The sequence below is a fragment of the Panulirus ornatus genome, chromosome 37 (genome assembly GCF_036320965.1).
Source record: "Panulirus ornatus isolate Po-2019 chromosome 37, ASM3632096v1, whole genome shotgun sequence".
In the NCBI taxonomy this organism is placed as follows: Eukaryota; Metazoa; Arthropoda; class Malacostraca; order Decapoda; family Palinuridae; genus Panulirus; species Panulirus ornatus.
The window spans coordinates 31,186,521-31,202,198 of NC_092260.1; the positions used below are offsets into that span (position 1 = coordinate 31,186,521).

Below are 15,678 nucleotides of genomic sequence, written 5' to 3' on the forward strand. Positions count from 1 at the left end.
CCATTTCAACTACAGGGTAGTGACCAAGTTACTGGATTATTGATTAGAGTGGCGAGTTTTAGTTGAAGAATTTGGGAGAGTTTTTTTTCTAGGCTTGTAGGAGAGTGATGAACAGCAAAAAGTTAGAAGTAAAACTAGAAAATTATGAGAGTAATTGATTGTAGGAAGTTAGTCATACATATATCTTAAATGAACAGCTTCTAAAGTAGCATGTGTTGATTATACCATTTGAGATGTTAGATACAACTAGAATAGCTTTGTATAATCTCTGGGATTTCTTCAATCTATCGTAGAATCACAGGTTATTACTACAAGTTTATTATAAAATGGAAACTGTTATGTAACGTTACGTAAGGTGTGTAACATTTACGTTTGTTTCCCATAGATGTAGAAAGATATCGTTTTCTGCCACGCAACCAGGTCATAGAAAATGAAGTTTTGATTATTTGGGACTAAACAGTATTTGTACAAATTCTAGCTTCACTTTAGTTTAGTAAAGCGTTCATTTTAATGTCACTAATGACAACAAATGAAGTATAAGTACGTGTAATTATTCCCAGTGTGGTTTTCATAATACTATAGGCAAAAATAACAATAAGAGAGTCCAAAAAGCAATTGAACTAGATACAGACTGAGTATGGTGACTGGCACCAATGAAGAAAAATGAAAATTGATCACATAAATATTAAGATCACCTGCACTTAACATGTTTTATAAAAACAATTTTACATGTTTTGCATACATAACTTGTGTTTTCTATCCAACAAAAGAAGATAAACATATCTTAATTCTCTTGCACCTAAAATGTCCATTCTTCTAATTCTTCTATGGTAAAATAATCATCGCAAAAACACTTAGACAAAGGTTGTTTTTCATTAGGATTAGATATGGAATTAATTACCAATACGAGTGCTTCATGAACTGTTATCATTTGGGAGGAAGCGGTTTACTACATTTTAAATAACCCACACATCCGAGCCCAGTACAATACACTACACCCGGGCCGACCTGTGCCAGTAATGGTACCTTGAGCTCAAACACTTGACCAATGTCAGTAGCGGCACGTGTGCTAACCCTACCTATATCAAAAACGTCTGTTATGAATACATATTGCCCTCAGTTCACCTCTGGAACTTGCAATATAGTGTTATGGTATCTCCCCATGTTCCTGTACATGTATCCTCGTATCCCATAGCTCACGCCATTATCTTGTCATATTGTCCAAATATGTGTATCATTTTTTAGTGAACTCTCCATATATATGAAGTATGACCCATTCTTTACCGTGGTTGAATGTAAGCTACTTCTGTAACTTGCCTCGTACTAACCCATATTTATATAACTATATATGCTCAAGTTTGTTGGGTGTCTATAATGTCTTGCTCGCGTCACATCATGGGACCTGGTAAATATTATGATTAAACCACTAATGGGAGGTGTGCTGCTGCCTGTCTCGTTCGAGATGAAATAGCGTCACTGTAGTCTAACTGTAAATTTCCGGTTTAGTCACTCCCTATTGTAAGAAATTATCACCATTAAAGACATTTCAGTATGTCAACAAGTAAGATTACGTTCATTGTGTGTATCTGTCCCCATGCAAGAAGTGGAGGAGCCCCGCCAATTAGTAAATCGTGAGCAACAGCAATATGAGTGCTTGCCATCAAATGGCTCTGGGTGCCTCTCATTAACTGTTTGTATTGTCAGATACTAGAATAAAGGCGAATCCATCAAACATTTTACTTAAATCATCAGTGAGTATGTTAATATAAATTTCCACTGAAACCACAGTAATTTAACTCTGCAAACAGCATGCTCAGGTAGTATCAATGAATGGCAGGTGGTGTGGACGCGGTTGATGCTACCACGGAAGGTGTGATGGAGGAGTGGTGGACGCGAGAGTGGCTAAGACACACCTCTGCCATCCTCACAGCCGTGTCAGCGGTTCTCCTGGCCGGAAAGGTGGTCTCTAACTGGAGGCAGAGGAGGCTAAGGTAATAAGATCTCTTGTACATGATTTGATTTATTGATTAATTGGTGAGTCATACAGAAAATTGATGAACATGATTTGAATTTTTTGTTGTACATCTCCCCGCAAGTCTTGTCAGAATATGGTCTTGGTGAGATTACGTCACACAGGAGCCGCTTGTGAAATTAGTACAGCAGGATACTACAACAGGTCACTAATCAGCAATTAGTGATAACTCTTTATTTGTGAAAATAAAAGCCAGCAACTCTGAATATTGCTCCTCCAGCCTGGAAACATCTTTCTTATATCTAGCTGGTCATTTTAAGGTAAGCTTGTCGCGTGATAAGAGAAAGCTTTTTCATAAATTATGAGTTGTTACATTATACAGCAGTTATTTCACTGTCATGCTGAAAGTCTGTGTTGCTGTACTGATGATTGGTTGGATGGGCTTGAAGCCGATAAGCCATTATGGCCGTCAACGTCAAGCTGCATCCACCAAACGAAAAATCTTTTTCACCTTCTTTAGATCATAAGGATATTTAAGAGTAATTCTACAATCGTATAAACTCTCATTACGCATGAAGCCACAGTGAACAAATTCACAACACTAAAAGCCTCCCATCAAGCCCTCATTATCTTGTTAAGGTGGAATTCTAAACGCTTAGGCTGATTTAACGATATCGTATAACAGCTGATTAGGCTTAGTTATAATATGAACGAATAGTCAGTATATTGGTTTCGTTTATGTTAACGGATGATAGGTAACTAAGGGCTAATGACAGGCATAAGGATCTTTTGCAGTTTCAGAATGTAAGTAAATACGTGTTATGTACTCTGTAAGTCCACGGTGTTTCCAGTGTCTGGAGTTTCTCCTTGGCTCCTTGTCTTGGTGCTGCATATGAGAGACTATACTGTTGCCGGCGCTACTGTCGTCCTCAGACACAACCATGGGCGAATAACAAGTCTTGTAGCCTGTACCTTTCACGTCTTATCACACTAACTGCTCACAAGAGAACGCAAATAGTTGTTTGATACTTCCATCCTCACAGAAAATCACTTGTCTTCTTAGCATCTGAGGCTATGCGGCTGAAACCAACTCAAAATACAGTTTTCCTCAACTCTGAAATTGTTACTGTTTATAGCAGATTCTAGTGACAATACTTCAGTAATTGCTAATACATACAGTTTAGCAGTTTGACGTATTCATTATTGCAAAAATATCCTTCTGTTACTTGTCACTTTCTCCCAACACAAAATAAGTTATCACAAGCAAAAGTGTGCGAAAAAATTTGTGATATTAAAACTGAATTACAGAAGTTGAATTACTCCAGCAGGTAATCTAACAACTTCATTAGGTCCATCTTAACCAATCGTCTGTTGCCAGTGTGTTGCCTTTCTCAGCGTAGAGACGGTGATAGATCTGACATAACTTACATGACCTAGGCATCTTTTTTTTAAGTTGCTTGGTTGTTTGGGCTTTAGTCTTATCAGTTGCCAGGGTAATTACGGAAGCAACATCCACCTTCTTCGTGTGTTAAAATAATTCTAAGACCCTACACGTTCTCGCTATGCATGTGGCCCATCTTCATTTAAGAGCTGATCATGTTTGTAAAATATGACGTTTGTATATGATACAATGTTACGGTACTTTTGATTTACAAGTGTTCACTTTAGAATTACATAAAACACCAAACAGACACGCATGAATATGATTACTGGCAGGATCCCATTAGAACCAGCTTACCCTACCAACAGTTTTCAAGTTAGACGCAGCAATTTTTTTCTTTTTTTACATTTTTGGTGTCTCCACGTTTGCACAATATTTCCTGCTATAGTAAACTGTTTCACCTTGAGCATTGTAAAACAATTTGGGAAAAGAAATACTCTTATGTAACTTAAAATTTTAAACGGAAAATCTAGAAACTAGCAACTGTGTGTAGATGTCCTGAATTTTTGCCATGAAACTAGCAAGGAAATTAGCATCCCAGATTTTAAGGCGAGCCATGGTTGGTGATGGAGAACGAAAATATCACAGCGTCTTCCACAAAAATTTGATGACAAGGTAAATATTTTTCATGTGTGAAGCTAAAAGCTGCTCCTATCCCTTCCCTTCATGCACGGATTTCAACCTAACGAAATTGACCCACGTATAGGTTGACCCCCCTAATTTCTTGCCTAAAGATTTAGTCTTAAAAACTCTAACTATACACGAGCATGTACGGTATTTTATGAAAAAGAAAAAATGGTTCGAACATAACGTGATCATCTGTTTCTTACGCCTGGGTCGCACTGCTGTTTTGTAAATACATTTGAACTCTGCTGTCACCAAACTAATTTGCTTACCCTTTGATGATTAATTGTACGGGGCCTTGACAAGACTTCAACATGACGTTTCACCTTCCCTTAAAGAGCAGCAGACGATATTTTCTATGTGAAGCCATTCCCGAGCAATTGGAGATGATGTCAATAGGAGCCCAGCCATTGAAGTATTAACAAGTTGAAGTACAATATGCAGCAGGTGATTTACAGGTCGACCGCTCGCCAAGTAGACAAATGCAAGTAGAGTATGACATATATAAACACAAGTTCTTCATTGGAATGTACCGGCTGATGTAGCTAGTGCTAAGGATGTTTGTTTACCACCAGGCAGGAGTGGGAGAGCATCGGCCATGACGTGGTGCTACTACACCAGTTCCGACGAGGAAAGTACTGCCCAAACCTCGGCCCGTACGCCCTTAAGGTGGAAACCTTCCTCAGAATGGCTGCCATAAAGTATAAGGCAAGTGATGAAGTTTCGGTATGTTAAAATGTAACAAAACATGTCTCTTTCTTACTATGTGATTCCCCTCTATGGGTTTCCTGTGCTAGTCACGAAGTTGGCAATGTCCACCGGTTAGGACCGTAGGTATAGAAGTGTGATGTGTGTATGTCTTTGTGAGGTAAGTGTACGACGAATGAGGAGTAAGCGTTTAGTGTCTTCAGAATGGAAGTTGCGTCTAAGGCATGAAGGGGTCTTGTGGTTTGTTGAATCGGCGTTTCCAGTGTTGTAGAAATGGATAGTGTTCCGAACGCAGATGAGAAAGTTTGACTTGCACATATCCCTGGAGTTTAGTTGTAGTTGGTTGAATGTTTGATAGAGTGAGAATTAGGACTTGGAAAAGCGTTTGTTTACTGCTTATTGAGTCGTTAGTGTGTGTGTTTTGTCAATGTCGTGTTTGCTGGGGTAGTGGGGACTGTGAGTTTAGGATGCTGAAGTTCTGAGGAGGGCTGTTTTTTCTTTTTTCCTGTTTCTGTTTGAAGGTAGGTGTTGGAGAGATATGGGATGGCTTGGATGGAAGTGATTAATTACTGTGCTGAAAAGGCCCTGAGCATGTGGGAGTATTATGCATTGTGTTATTATATTCGTGTAATGCTTTTATTTATGTGTTTTGTACAAATATATTGATAATACTGGTAAACAAAGATTTTGTCCCATGGAAAAAATTTATGTATTTTTGTACGCTGAATGTTTTGTTCCAGCATATTGGCACATCATTACGTAAAGTATATATGTATCAGTACTCTACAGAGCATTTGAAACAAAAAGTTTAACAAACAGTTATTTTCATTGTTTGTGAAGTGCAATATCTTCATGAAAGCACAAGCATTGATAAATGACTCACCAGGGGCCTTCAGAAACACGACTGTAAATGTTGGGACATTCAGACAGTGCCCACTTCAGAGTAGCAGTTCTCTCTCAGTTCCAGGCTAGAACTTGGTGTGTGAACAGTGTCTTTTCCACTGTGTTGAAAGATTGTGCTTTTGTTTATTCAAGTGTTGTGCTGATACCCCATCCACCATTATAATCTCGAGAAACTGTAAAAGTCCGAATTCTCATTGCTACATCTGCAGTGAATTGACATTCATATCGCAAAAACGCTTTCACACCCCTCATTAAGAAAATGCTATGAGCATTACTTTCGTTGTAAATTGGATGATCAGGATGAAATTGGGCCCTCATATTTGTTGTCTTATGTCAGGCCTCTCACAGCATGAGCATAAGGTTCACGCCGTTTGCCTTTTGCCATTTTTATGGTTTGGAGAGAACCCAAGGATCACACTTCGGATTGCCATATCTGCGTCATAAATATAAACGGTAAAACATCAAAATCCAAGCATACTGTTGAATATCCTAATTTACCATCTACTAATGGGCCAATACTTCTCAGTCAGAAATTACCCTTGACAGAGCCTTCAAGAAACGTTGCACTTAGTGTCGATGAGTCTGGTATTAAGAAAGTAGACCAAGGAGAGGACAATATGGTTCCAACATCTGAAGCTGTTCTTCAAGTGAACCATAATTGCTGAGCCAGATCTTAATGATCTCGTCTGCGATTTAAATTGTTCTAAGAAGCAAGCCAAACTTTCGGGTTCCAGGTTAAAGGGCTGAAATCTTCTCCAGAATGAAACTAAAGTTTGTTGTTATCTTGATCGCCATGTTGTTTTCAAAAGAATTTTTCTCCCTTGAAAATGGTCTAGTGTTTTGCAATGATGTTCGTTCTGTTATAGAGGCACTTGGCCACGAATATAACACAGATGAGCGGCGCTTGTTTATTAAAGTAAGCTTGAAAACGGTTTTACTCCACAACGGAAATAAGTTCCCCTCCGTTCCTCTGGCTCACGCAGCTAACATGAAGGAACCGTATGATAACATGAAGCTTCTTTTGGAAAAAATTAAGTATGAGGACTTTAAGTGGAATGTATATGGTAACCCAAAGATTGTGGCACTTTTACTCGGAATGCAACTTGATTACACGAAGTTCTGTTCCTTCTGTGAGTGGGATAGCCGGGACAACAAAAATTATGTAAAGAAAGTGTGGCCAAAACGAACATTACTAACTCAATGGAAGAGGAATGTCATCAGTCCTCGTGTTGATCATGATAAAATTTATCTGCTTCCATTGCACATTAAGCTTGGGTTGATGAAGAACTTCGTCAAAGGTATGGATAAAACTGGCCATGGATTCACATATTTGAGGAATAAATTCCCCGGAATCAGTGATGCAAAAATCAAGGAGGGTAATTTTATAGGACCGCAGATCAGAGAACTACTTCGAGATGAAATTTCGATGAAGAAGTAAATGAAGTTGAAAAAAACCATGGCTGCCATTTAAGAGAGTTTGTAAAGATTTTTGGGGGAATCACAGATCGGAAAACTACTGTGATGTAAAAGATATGTTGACTTTGTATAAAGTCATGAGGTGCAATACGAGTAAAATTCCACTTTTTGGCCTAGCACTTATACTTTTTCCCAGAAAATCTTGGGTTAGTCGGTGATGAGCGCGGCGAAAGATTTCACCAGGACATTTTGAACATGGAAAAGCTCTACCATGGAAAGTGGCCCCTCTATTTTGGCAGATTATTGCTAAACACTAAGGAAGGATGTTCCTGAGGCCAAATGTTGCCGAAAATCGTGCACTTCTACATTTTAGAGGTAAGTTTTTAAATGTAATACCAGCCTTATGTATGAATGAGCAATATACATTAATTTTGAAAATCATTTGTTCTGTCACTTAAAACCATGCCTGATTGAAAAAAGAAAATCTAAAGACAGATTCGAATTCAGCGTGAAAAGTACTATAAGGTCCACCTATTTTATTTCGTGGGACAAAAAAGAACTTACGATTTTGTTAACAAGTGAATGTATTGTATTCTCTGCGGTTTGTTCAGTGTTATTTGTTTCTGTCAGTTGCTTGGTAAGGCTCCAACTACCTATGAGATTGTTCGTATGTTGTTTACATGTAGTCTGCACTACCAGCCGGGTTAGGATGGCACAAGGTTCTAAGCTAGACCGACAGTGGCACCCTGACTAGCATGGAGAGAGGTCGCTGACCCTGACTATCATGGGATGAGGATCACTTGTGACCTACATAGTAGATCCAACTAGAACTTACCATTTATGTGATCTTGATCAGTGCTATACAGATTGGTAAGATTGTTATTGGAAGTATTTTTGTTTCATTTTGCAAGTGCTGATTGTTTGTGGTCACCTAGGCAGCTGGTGATTGCTGTAAGAGCCTTGTTTTATGTGGTTTGCCATTTCGTTGTGTTACCTCTTGACAGGGTGGATGACCAGGAGGTTAAGGTGTATATCAGGGCGGAGCAAATGAAGTAGCCATTTCTAGAGAATACTAGGGAAATTTTTTTCCTCGCCCGGGATTGGTGCTGGTAAATGCTCTTAAGGTTAATTTCTCTAAGCCCAGTGTTTTGATATTTGTAGTGGGGGGTAATGTCATTTATGTGTCGTGTGTAATACATACCCAGTATAGTTGTTCTGTTGACTGGAAGTGGTTGAGTATGCAGGGTTATGGGAGTGAGCAGGTTAGATTCGTCTTTTTGGTGTTGAGAATGACGGTAGATTTCTTTGGAGATATAGACATTCTGTTTTGCGTGAGCCAGGTGTGAGGTAATATATCATGTTAGGCGTTGCTTGATGATTACTATGGTGTGATGATTATGTGGTCATCACAGAATGAAAGAACTTTACAATATGGTCTGCAGGAAGAGATGGAAGGTCATGAAAGAAAATACTGGAGAAATTTGAATAAAGTACTGCTCCATGGGGCAACCTGCTGTAGACTTTTAGGGTTTTGGAGGTAAAGGCTTTATGAGTGTCAGGTGGACAGTTATGAATAATATATATATATATATATATATATATATATATATATATATATATATATATATATATATATATATATATATGGTAAACAGAGAAGACGTAGTAAAAGCTTTGCGAAAGATGAAAGCCGGCAAGGAAGCGGCTTTGGATAGTATTGCATTGGAATTTATTAAAAAAGGGAGTGACTGTATTGTTGACTGGTTGGTAAGGTTATTTGATATATGTATGACACATGGTGAGGTGCCTGAGGATTGGCTGAATGCTTGCATAGTGCCATTATACAAAGGCAAAGGGGATAAAAGTGAGTGCTCAAATTACAGAGGTATAAGTTTGTTCAGTATTCCTGGGAAATTATATGGGAGGGTATTGATTGAGGGGGTGAAGGCATGTACAGAGCATCAGATTGGGGAAGAGCAGTGTGGTTTCAGAAGTGGTAGAGGATGTGTGGATCAGGTGTTTGCCTTGAAGAATGTATGTGAGAAATACTTAGAAAAGCAAATGGATTTGTATGTAGCATTTATGGATCTGGAGAAGGCATATGATAGAGTTGATAGAGATGCTCTGTGGAAGGTATTAAGAATATATGGTGTGGGAGGCAAGTTGTTAGAAGCAGTGAAAAGTTTTTATCGAGGATGTAAGGCATGTGTACGTGTAGGAAGAGAGGAAAGTGATTGGTTCTCAGTGCGTAATTGGTTCTCAGGGGTGCGTAATGTCTCCATGGTAGTTTAATTTGATTATGGATGGGGTTGTTAGGGAGGTGAATGCAAGAGTTTTGGAGAAGAGCAAGTATGCAGTCTGTTGTGGATGGGAGAGCTTGGGAAGTGAGTCAGTTGTTCGCTGATGATACAGCGCTGGTGGCTGATTCATGTGAGAAACTGCAGAAACTGGTGACTGAGTATGGTAAAGTGTGTGAAAGAAGAAAGCCGAGAGTAAGTGTGAATAAGAGTAAGGTTATTAGGTACAATAGGGTTGAGGGACAAGTCAATTGGGAGGTAAGTTTGAACGGAGAAAAACTGGAGGAAGTGAAGTGTTTTAGATATCTGGGAGTGGATTTGGCAGCGGATAGAACCATGGAAGCGGAAGTGAGTCATAGGGTGGGGGAGGGGGCGAAAGTTCTGGGAGTGTTGAAAAATGTGTGGAAGGCGAGAACGTTATATTGGAAAGCAAAAATTGGTATGTTTGAAGGAATAGTGGTTCCGACAATGTTATATGGTTGCGAGGCGTGGGCTATAGATAGAGTTGTACTGAGGAGGGTGGATGTGGTGGAAATGAAATGTTTGAGAACATGCAGGAGGGTGAAAGGCGTGCAAGGAATAGTGAATTGGAACGATATGGTATACCGGGGTCGACGTGCTGTCAGTGGATTGAACCAGGGCATGTGAAGCGCCTGGGGTAAACCATGGAAAGTTTTGTGGGGCCTGGATGTGGAAAGGAAGGTGTGGTTCCGGTGCATTATACATGACAGCTAGAGACTGAGTGTGAACGAATGTGGCCTTTGTTGTCTTTTCCTAGTGCTACCTCGCGCACATGTTGGGGGAGAGGGTTGTCATATCATGTGTGGCGGGGTGGCGACGGGAATGAATAAGGGCAGACAGTATGAATTATGTACACGTGTGTATATGTATATGTGCGTGTGTGGACGTGTATGTATATACGTGTGTATGTGGGTGGGTTGGGCGATTCTCTTGTCTGTTTCCTTGCGCTACATGGCTAACGCGGGAGACAGCGCAGTAGAATTTATCAAAAAAGGGAATGACTGTATTGTTGACTGGTTGGTAAGGTTATTTAATGTATGTATGACTCATGGTGAGGTGCCTGAGAATTGGAGGAATGCTTGCATGGTGCCATTGTACGAAGGCAAAGGGGATAAAAGTGAGTGCTCAAATTACAGAGGTATAAGTTTGTTGAGTATTCCTGGGAAATTATATGGGACGATATTGATTGAGAGGGTGAAGGCATGCATGTACAAAGCATCAGATTGGTGAAGAGCAGTGTGGTTTCAGAAGTGGTAGAGGATGTGTGGATCAGGTGTTTGCTTTGAAGAAGGTATGTGAGAAATACTTAGAAAAGCAAATGGATTTGTATGTAGCAATTATGAATCTGGAGAAGGCATATGATAGAGTTGATAGAGATGCTCTGTGGAGTCCTATGAGTCCACGGGGAAATGAAACACGATAAGTTCCCAAGTGCACTTTTGTGTAATAATCACATCATCAGGGGAGATATAAGAAAGAAATGTCTGTTGATATACATCAACGAGACGTAGCGAGGACGTCATTTGGTAAACAAGTGACTGTCCAAGACAGACAACGAGCGTATCATAAACTTAGTATTTGGACCAGAAGGGGATTTTTCACAAATTTTTTCAACAGTAAAGCTATCCAATTTGTATAGACCTTCACTAATATTAAGGCCTATTAAGGTGTATTTGATAATAATAGACACAATGATATTTCTCGTGGTACTGGAGATTGAGTTGATAACTGAGATGGCAGTACTCCAGTCAATACAATGATCATACTTTTTAACGTGATTAAACAAGGCATTTGGTTAATTCCTGAAAATGGCGGACTCGGCAGCTTTTGACTGGTCACTGATGTGTCCCACCTGTCCTAAAACGGCATTAGGTCTACGACCAATTGGCGGGCCATCAAATAGGTGTATGGCGGTGGCATGTTATTTTGGATGTTGATAACAAGTGCTTTCTCTTTAATGTGAATGGCTTCTGATATCGAGTCTCCTCCTGTCACTGCAACTTGTAATGATTTTAGTATTATTTACTACAATCTCCCTCTTTAGTCTCGTTCCACATTCGATCATCCCTCCTCGCACCACATATTTTACTCAAACACTTCATGTCCAAAACATACACCCTCTTTCCATTTCAGTCCAAAACTCACTCTTCACACACAGCACCATCGGGACAACTGTACCATCAAGCAAACCCATTTCTCTTCTAAAACTCAGTGACCTCTCTTTCCACAAATTCATCAGTGCATCAGGACCTTTGCCCCTTCACCCTTCTGGCTCACTTCAGCTCCCGTGGTTCCATTCGCTGCTGTATCCACTCCAAGTTGTCTAAAGCACCTCACTTCCTCCAGATTCTCTCTTTTCAATCTCACACTCACACTATGCTTTTTATTTACATTTGATATCAACTTTCTCCTTTCACACTCTCTCAAAATTAGACATTAGCTTCAGCAGCTTCTCACTCGAATCTACCACCAACACCGTGTCATCAGCAAACTAAAGCTGACTCATACATCTTACCAGGCCTACTCCCACGTCAACAGACTGCATATCTGCTTCTCTCTCCGAGACCCTTGTACAAGTTCACTTCTCTCTCCACCCAGTCCATACTCAGATTGAAAACCCATGATGACATCATATTCCTGCCGCAGACCCACTTCACCTAGAGCAACTCAGCTTCCTCCCTTCTTACCTGCACACACTCCTTACTCTCTTGATAGAAATTTCTCACTGCTCCTAGAAACTATCCTCACACACCATATATTCGCAACACTTCCCTCAGAATATCTCTGTCAACCCTATCACATGCTTTCTCCAGATCCATAAACGCTATATAAACGTCTAAATATTTCTCGCACATATTCTTCAAAGCAAACTCCTGATCCACATCCTCTACCACTATCGAAGCCACTTTGTTCCTCCCTAGTCTGAAACTCTGTTCATATCACCATCCTCTCAATTACCACCCTTCCATACATCTTACCAGGCACACTCAAACTGCATTCCTATTCACTCCAGCCGCGTTGTTGCACTTCATCGTTTTAGTATTAAGTACTGTAATATTTCCGTGCAGTTTATGTGCATTACCAACTACCACGTTCCAATGATTTTGTATCATCCTTTAAGACTGTACAATTGCTACATCTTGAGTAACTTGAACAACCTCCCTAACAGGTGGACACGAAGACACCATTTGGGCCTAAAGGAAAGTGCCCTTGGATCACCATCAACGGAGAGGACGTCGCCGACTCGGAGTTCATACTTGAGTATCTCACTAAACGTTTTAACGTGAAGATCGATAACCGGTTTGGGCAGCAGAAGGCAGCCAGCCTGGAGGCCGTTAGGGTCTTGGCCGATGAACATCTCTTCTGGTGGGTGAGCCTTGGGTCGGAATGTAAAAGGCAGGATGTAGTGATTGTAGAGAAGCTGGTTGTAGTGGGGCCAGCATGGTGGCAGAGTGTCACCACCACCACCCTTAACATTACTTTTGGTCACTAATGACACCACCGCTGTCTCACCATAACCCCTCCACCAGCATTATCTTGGATGCTACCACATTTCAACACTTTCCTCCTTTGCAATTACCTTCATACACTACTATCTCCACCACCACCGCTCCACTCGCTGTCTCCACCACCACTGGTTAGGTGTATAGTATATGAGCCTATTTGCCTTCATCAATATCACTGGCTTGCAGGTTGAATTGTGTTCAGTAATTTACGTATATCATCGTTCACTGATCTGCAGTTGTATTAATGAACTGAAGATGTGTCATTAAACATCAGCTGGAAGGATTTGTTAATGATCATCATCATGCATATTTATCTTCTTAGGAACATTACATCTGAAAAACGTGCTGGTATTTCAGTATTCACTGACTTGCAAGATCGTCACATTTCGGTAACTTTCGAGTGTCATTATTTGTCGTCTCATAGGAACTGTCTTCATTGACTTTGTGTCAGTGCTCATTGCCTTTGAGCTGTGTTTATTGATACGCATCAGTTTTTAGTAGTAGTAGTATAATTATTTTCATAATTATTATTATTATTATTATTATTTTTATTATTATTATTATTATTATTATTATTATTATTATTATTATTATTATTATTATTAATATTATTATTATTATTAGTAGTAGTAGTATTATTATTGTTATTATCATCATTATTATTATTATTATTATTATTATTATTATTGTTGTTGTTGTTGTTGTTGTTGTTGTTGTTGTTGTTGTTGATGTTGTTGTTGTTATTATCATCATCATTAATATTACTGGGGAAGAGCAGTGTGGTTTCAGAAGTGGTAGAGGATGTGTGGATCAGGTGCTTGCTTTGAAGAATCTGTATGAGAAATACTTAGAAAAACAGTTGGCTGTATATGTACCATTTATGGATCTGGAGAAGGCATATGATAGGGTTGATAGATATGCTTTGTGAAAGTCTTAAGAGTTTATGGTTTATGAGGTAAACAGCTAGAAGCAGTGAAAAGTTTTTACTAAGAATGTAAGGCATGTGTACGAGTAAGAAGAGTAGAGATTGAGTGGTTGCCAGTTAAGGTCGGTTTGGGGCAGGGTGTGCGATGTCCCATGGTTGTTTAATTTGTTTATGGATGGGATGGTCAGGGAGGTAAATGCAACAAGTATGCAGTATGTTGGGGATGAGAGGGCCTGGGAAGTGAGTTATTTGTTGTTCGCCAGCGATACAGCTCTGGTGGAAGAAACTGCAGAAGATGGTGGCTGAGTTTGGAAAAGTGTGTGAAGGGAGAAATTTGAGAGTAAATGTGAATAAGAGCAAGGTTATTAGGTTGAGTAGGGTTGAGGGACTAGTTAATTGGGATGTAAGTGTGAATAGGGAAAGTGAAGTGTTTTAGATATCTGGGAGTGGAGTTAGTAACGAATGGAACCATGGAAGCGGAAATGAGTCACAGGGTGGGGGTGGGGCAAAAGTTTTAGGAGCGATGAAGAATATGTGGAAGGAGAAAACGTTATCTCGGAAAGCAAAACTGGGTATGTTTGAAGGAATAGTTGTTACAACAATATTATATGTTTGCGAGGTATGAACTATAAATAGGGTTGTACTTGGATGGATGGGTTGGAAATGTTTGATGACAATATGTGGTGTGAGGTGGTTTGGTCGAATAAGTAATGAAAGGGAAATGGAAACGCATATGTGCGTGTCTGGACGTGTATGTATATACATGTGTATTTGGGTGGGTTGCGCCATTCTTTCGTCTGTTCCCACACCACATATTCTTAATACCCTCCACAGAACATCTCTATCAACTCTATCATATGCCTTCTCCAGATCCATAAATGCTACATACAAATCCATTTGCTTTTCTAAGTATTTCTCACATACATTCTTCAAAGCGAACACCTGATCCACACATCCTCTACCACTTCTGAAACCACACTTCACTTCCCCAATCTGATGCTCTCAATCAATACCCTCCCATACAATTTCCCAGGAATACCCAACAAACTTATACCTCTGTAATTTGAGCACTCACTTTTATCCCCTTTGCCTTTGTACAATGGCACTACGCCAGCATTCCGCCAATCCTCAGGCACCTCACCATGAGTCATACATACATTAAATAACCTTAACAACCAGTCAACAATACAGTCACCCCCTTTTTTATTAAATTCCACTGCAATACCATCCAAACCCGCTGTCTTGCCGGCTTTCATCTTCCGCAAGGGTTTTACTACCTCTGTTTACCAAATCATTCTCCCTAACCCTCAAACTTTGCACACCATCCCCCCCTAAAACACGCTATATCTGCCACTCTATCATCAAACACATTCAACAAACCTTCAAAATACTCACTTCATCTCCTTCTCACATTACCACTACTTGCTATCACCTCCCCATTAGCCCCCTTCACTGATGTTTCCATTTGTTCCCTTGTCTTACGCACTTTATTTACCTCCTTCCAAAACATCTTTTTATTCTCCCTAAAATTTAATGATACTCTCTCACCCCAACTCACATTTGCCCCCTTTTTCATCTCTTGTACCCTTCTCTTGACCTCCTGCCTCTTTTATACATCTCCAAGTCATTTGAATTATTTCCCTGCAAAAATCGTCCAAATGCCTCTCTCTTCTCTTTCACTAATAATCTTACTTCTTCATCCCACCACTCACTACCCTTTCTAATCTGCCTACCTCCCACACTTCTCATGCCACAAGCGTCTTTTGCGCAAGCCATTACTGCTTCCCTAAATACATCCCATTCCTCCCCCACTCCCCTAACGTCCATTGTTCTCACCTTTTTCGATTCTGTACTCAGTCTCTCCT

General features: G+C 39.9%; 1 protein-coding gene across 2 annotated transcripts in view; it reads left to right on the top strand.

The window, feature by feature from the left end:
• Nucleotides 1-15,678, top strand: part of LOC139760687 (failed axon connections homolog) — a 35,514-nt gene that overhangs the window by 311 nt on the left and 19,525 nt on the right. For both annotated transcript variants that reach the window (XM_071684242.1, XM_071684243.1), the window contains exons 2-4: nucleotides 1,838-1,991; nucleotides 4,613-4,745; nucleotides 12,552-12,748. In XM_071684242.1, the coding sequence (XP_071540343.1) occupies nucleotides 1,876-1,991; nucleotides 4,613-4,745; nucleotides 12,552-12,748 (446 nt within the window). In that variant the 5' untranslated portion in view covers nucleotides 1,838-1,875. The remainder of the gene's footprint in view (nucleotides 1-1,837; nucleotides 1,992-4,612; nucleotides 4,746-12,551; nucleotides 12,749-15,678) is intronic.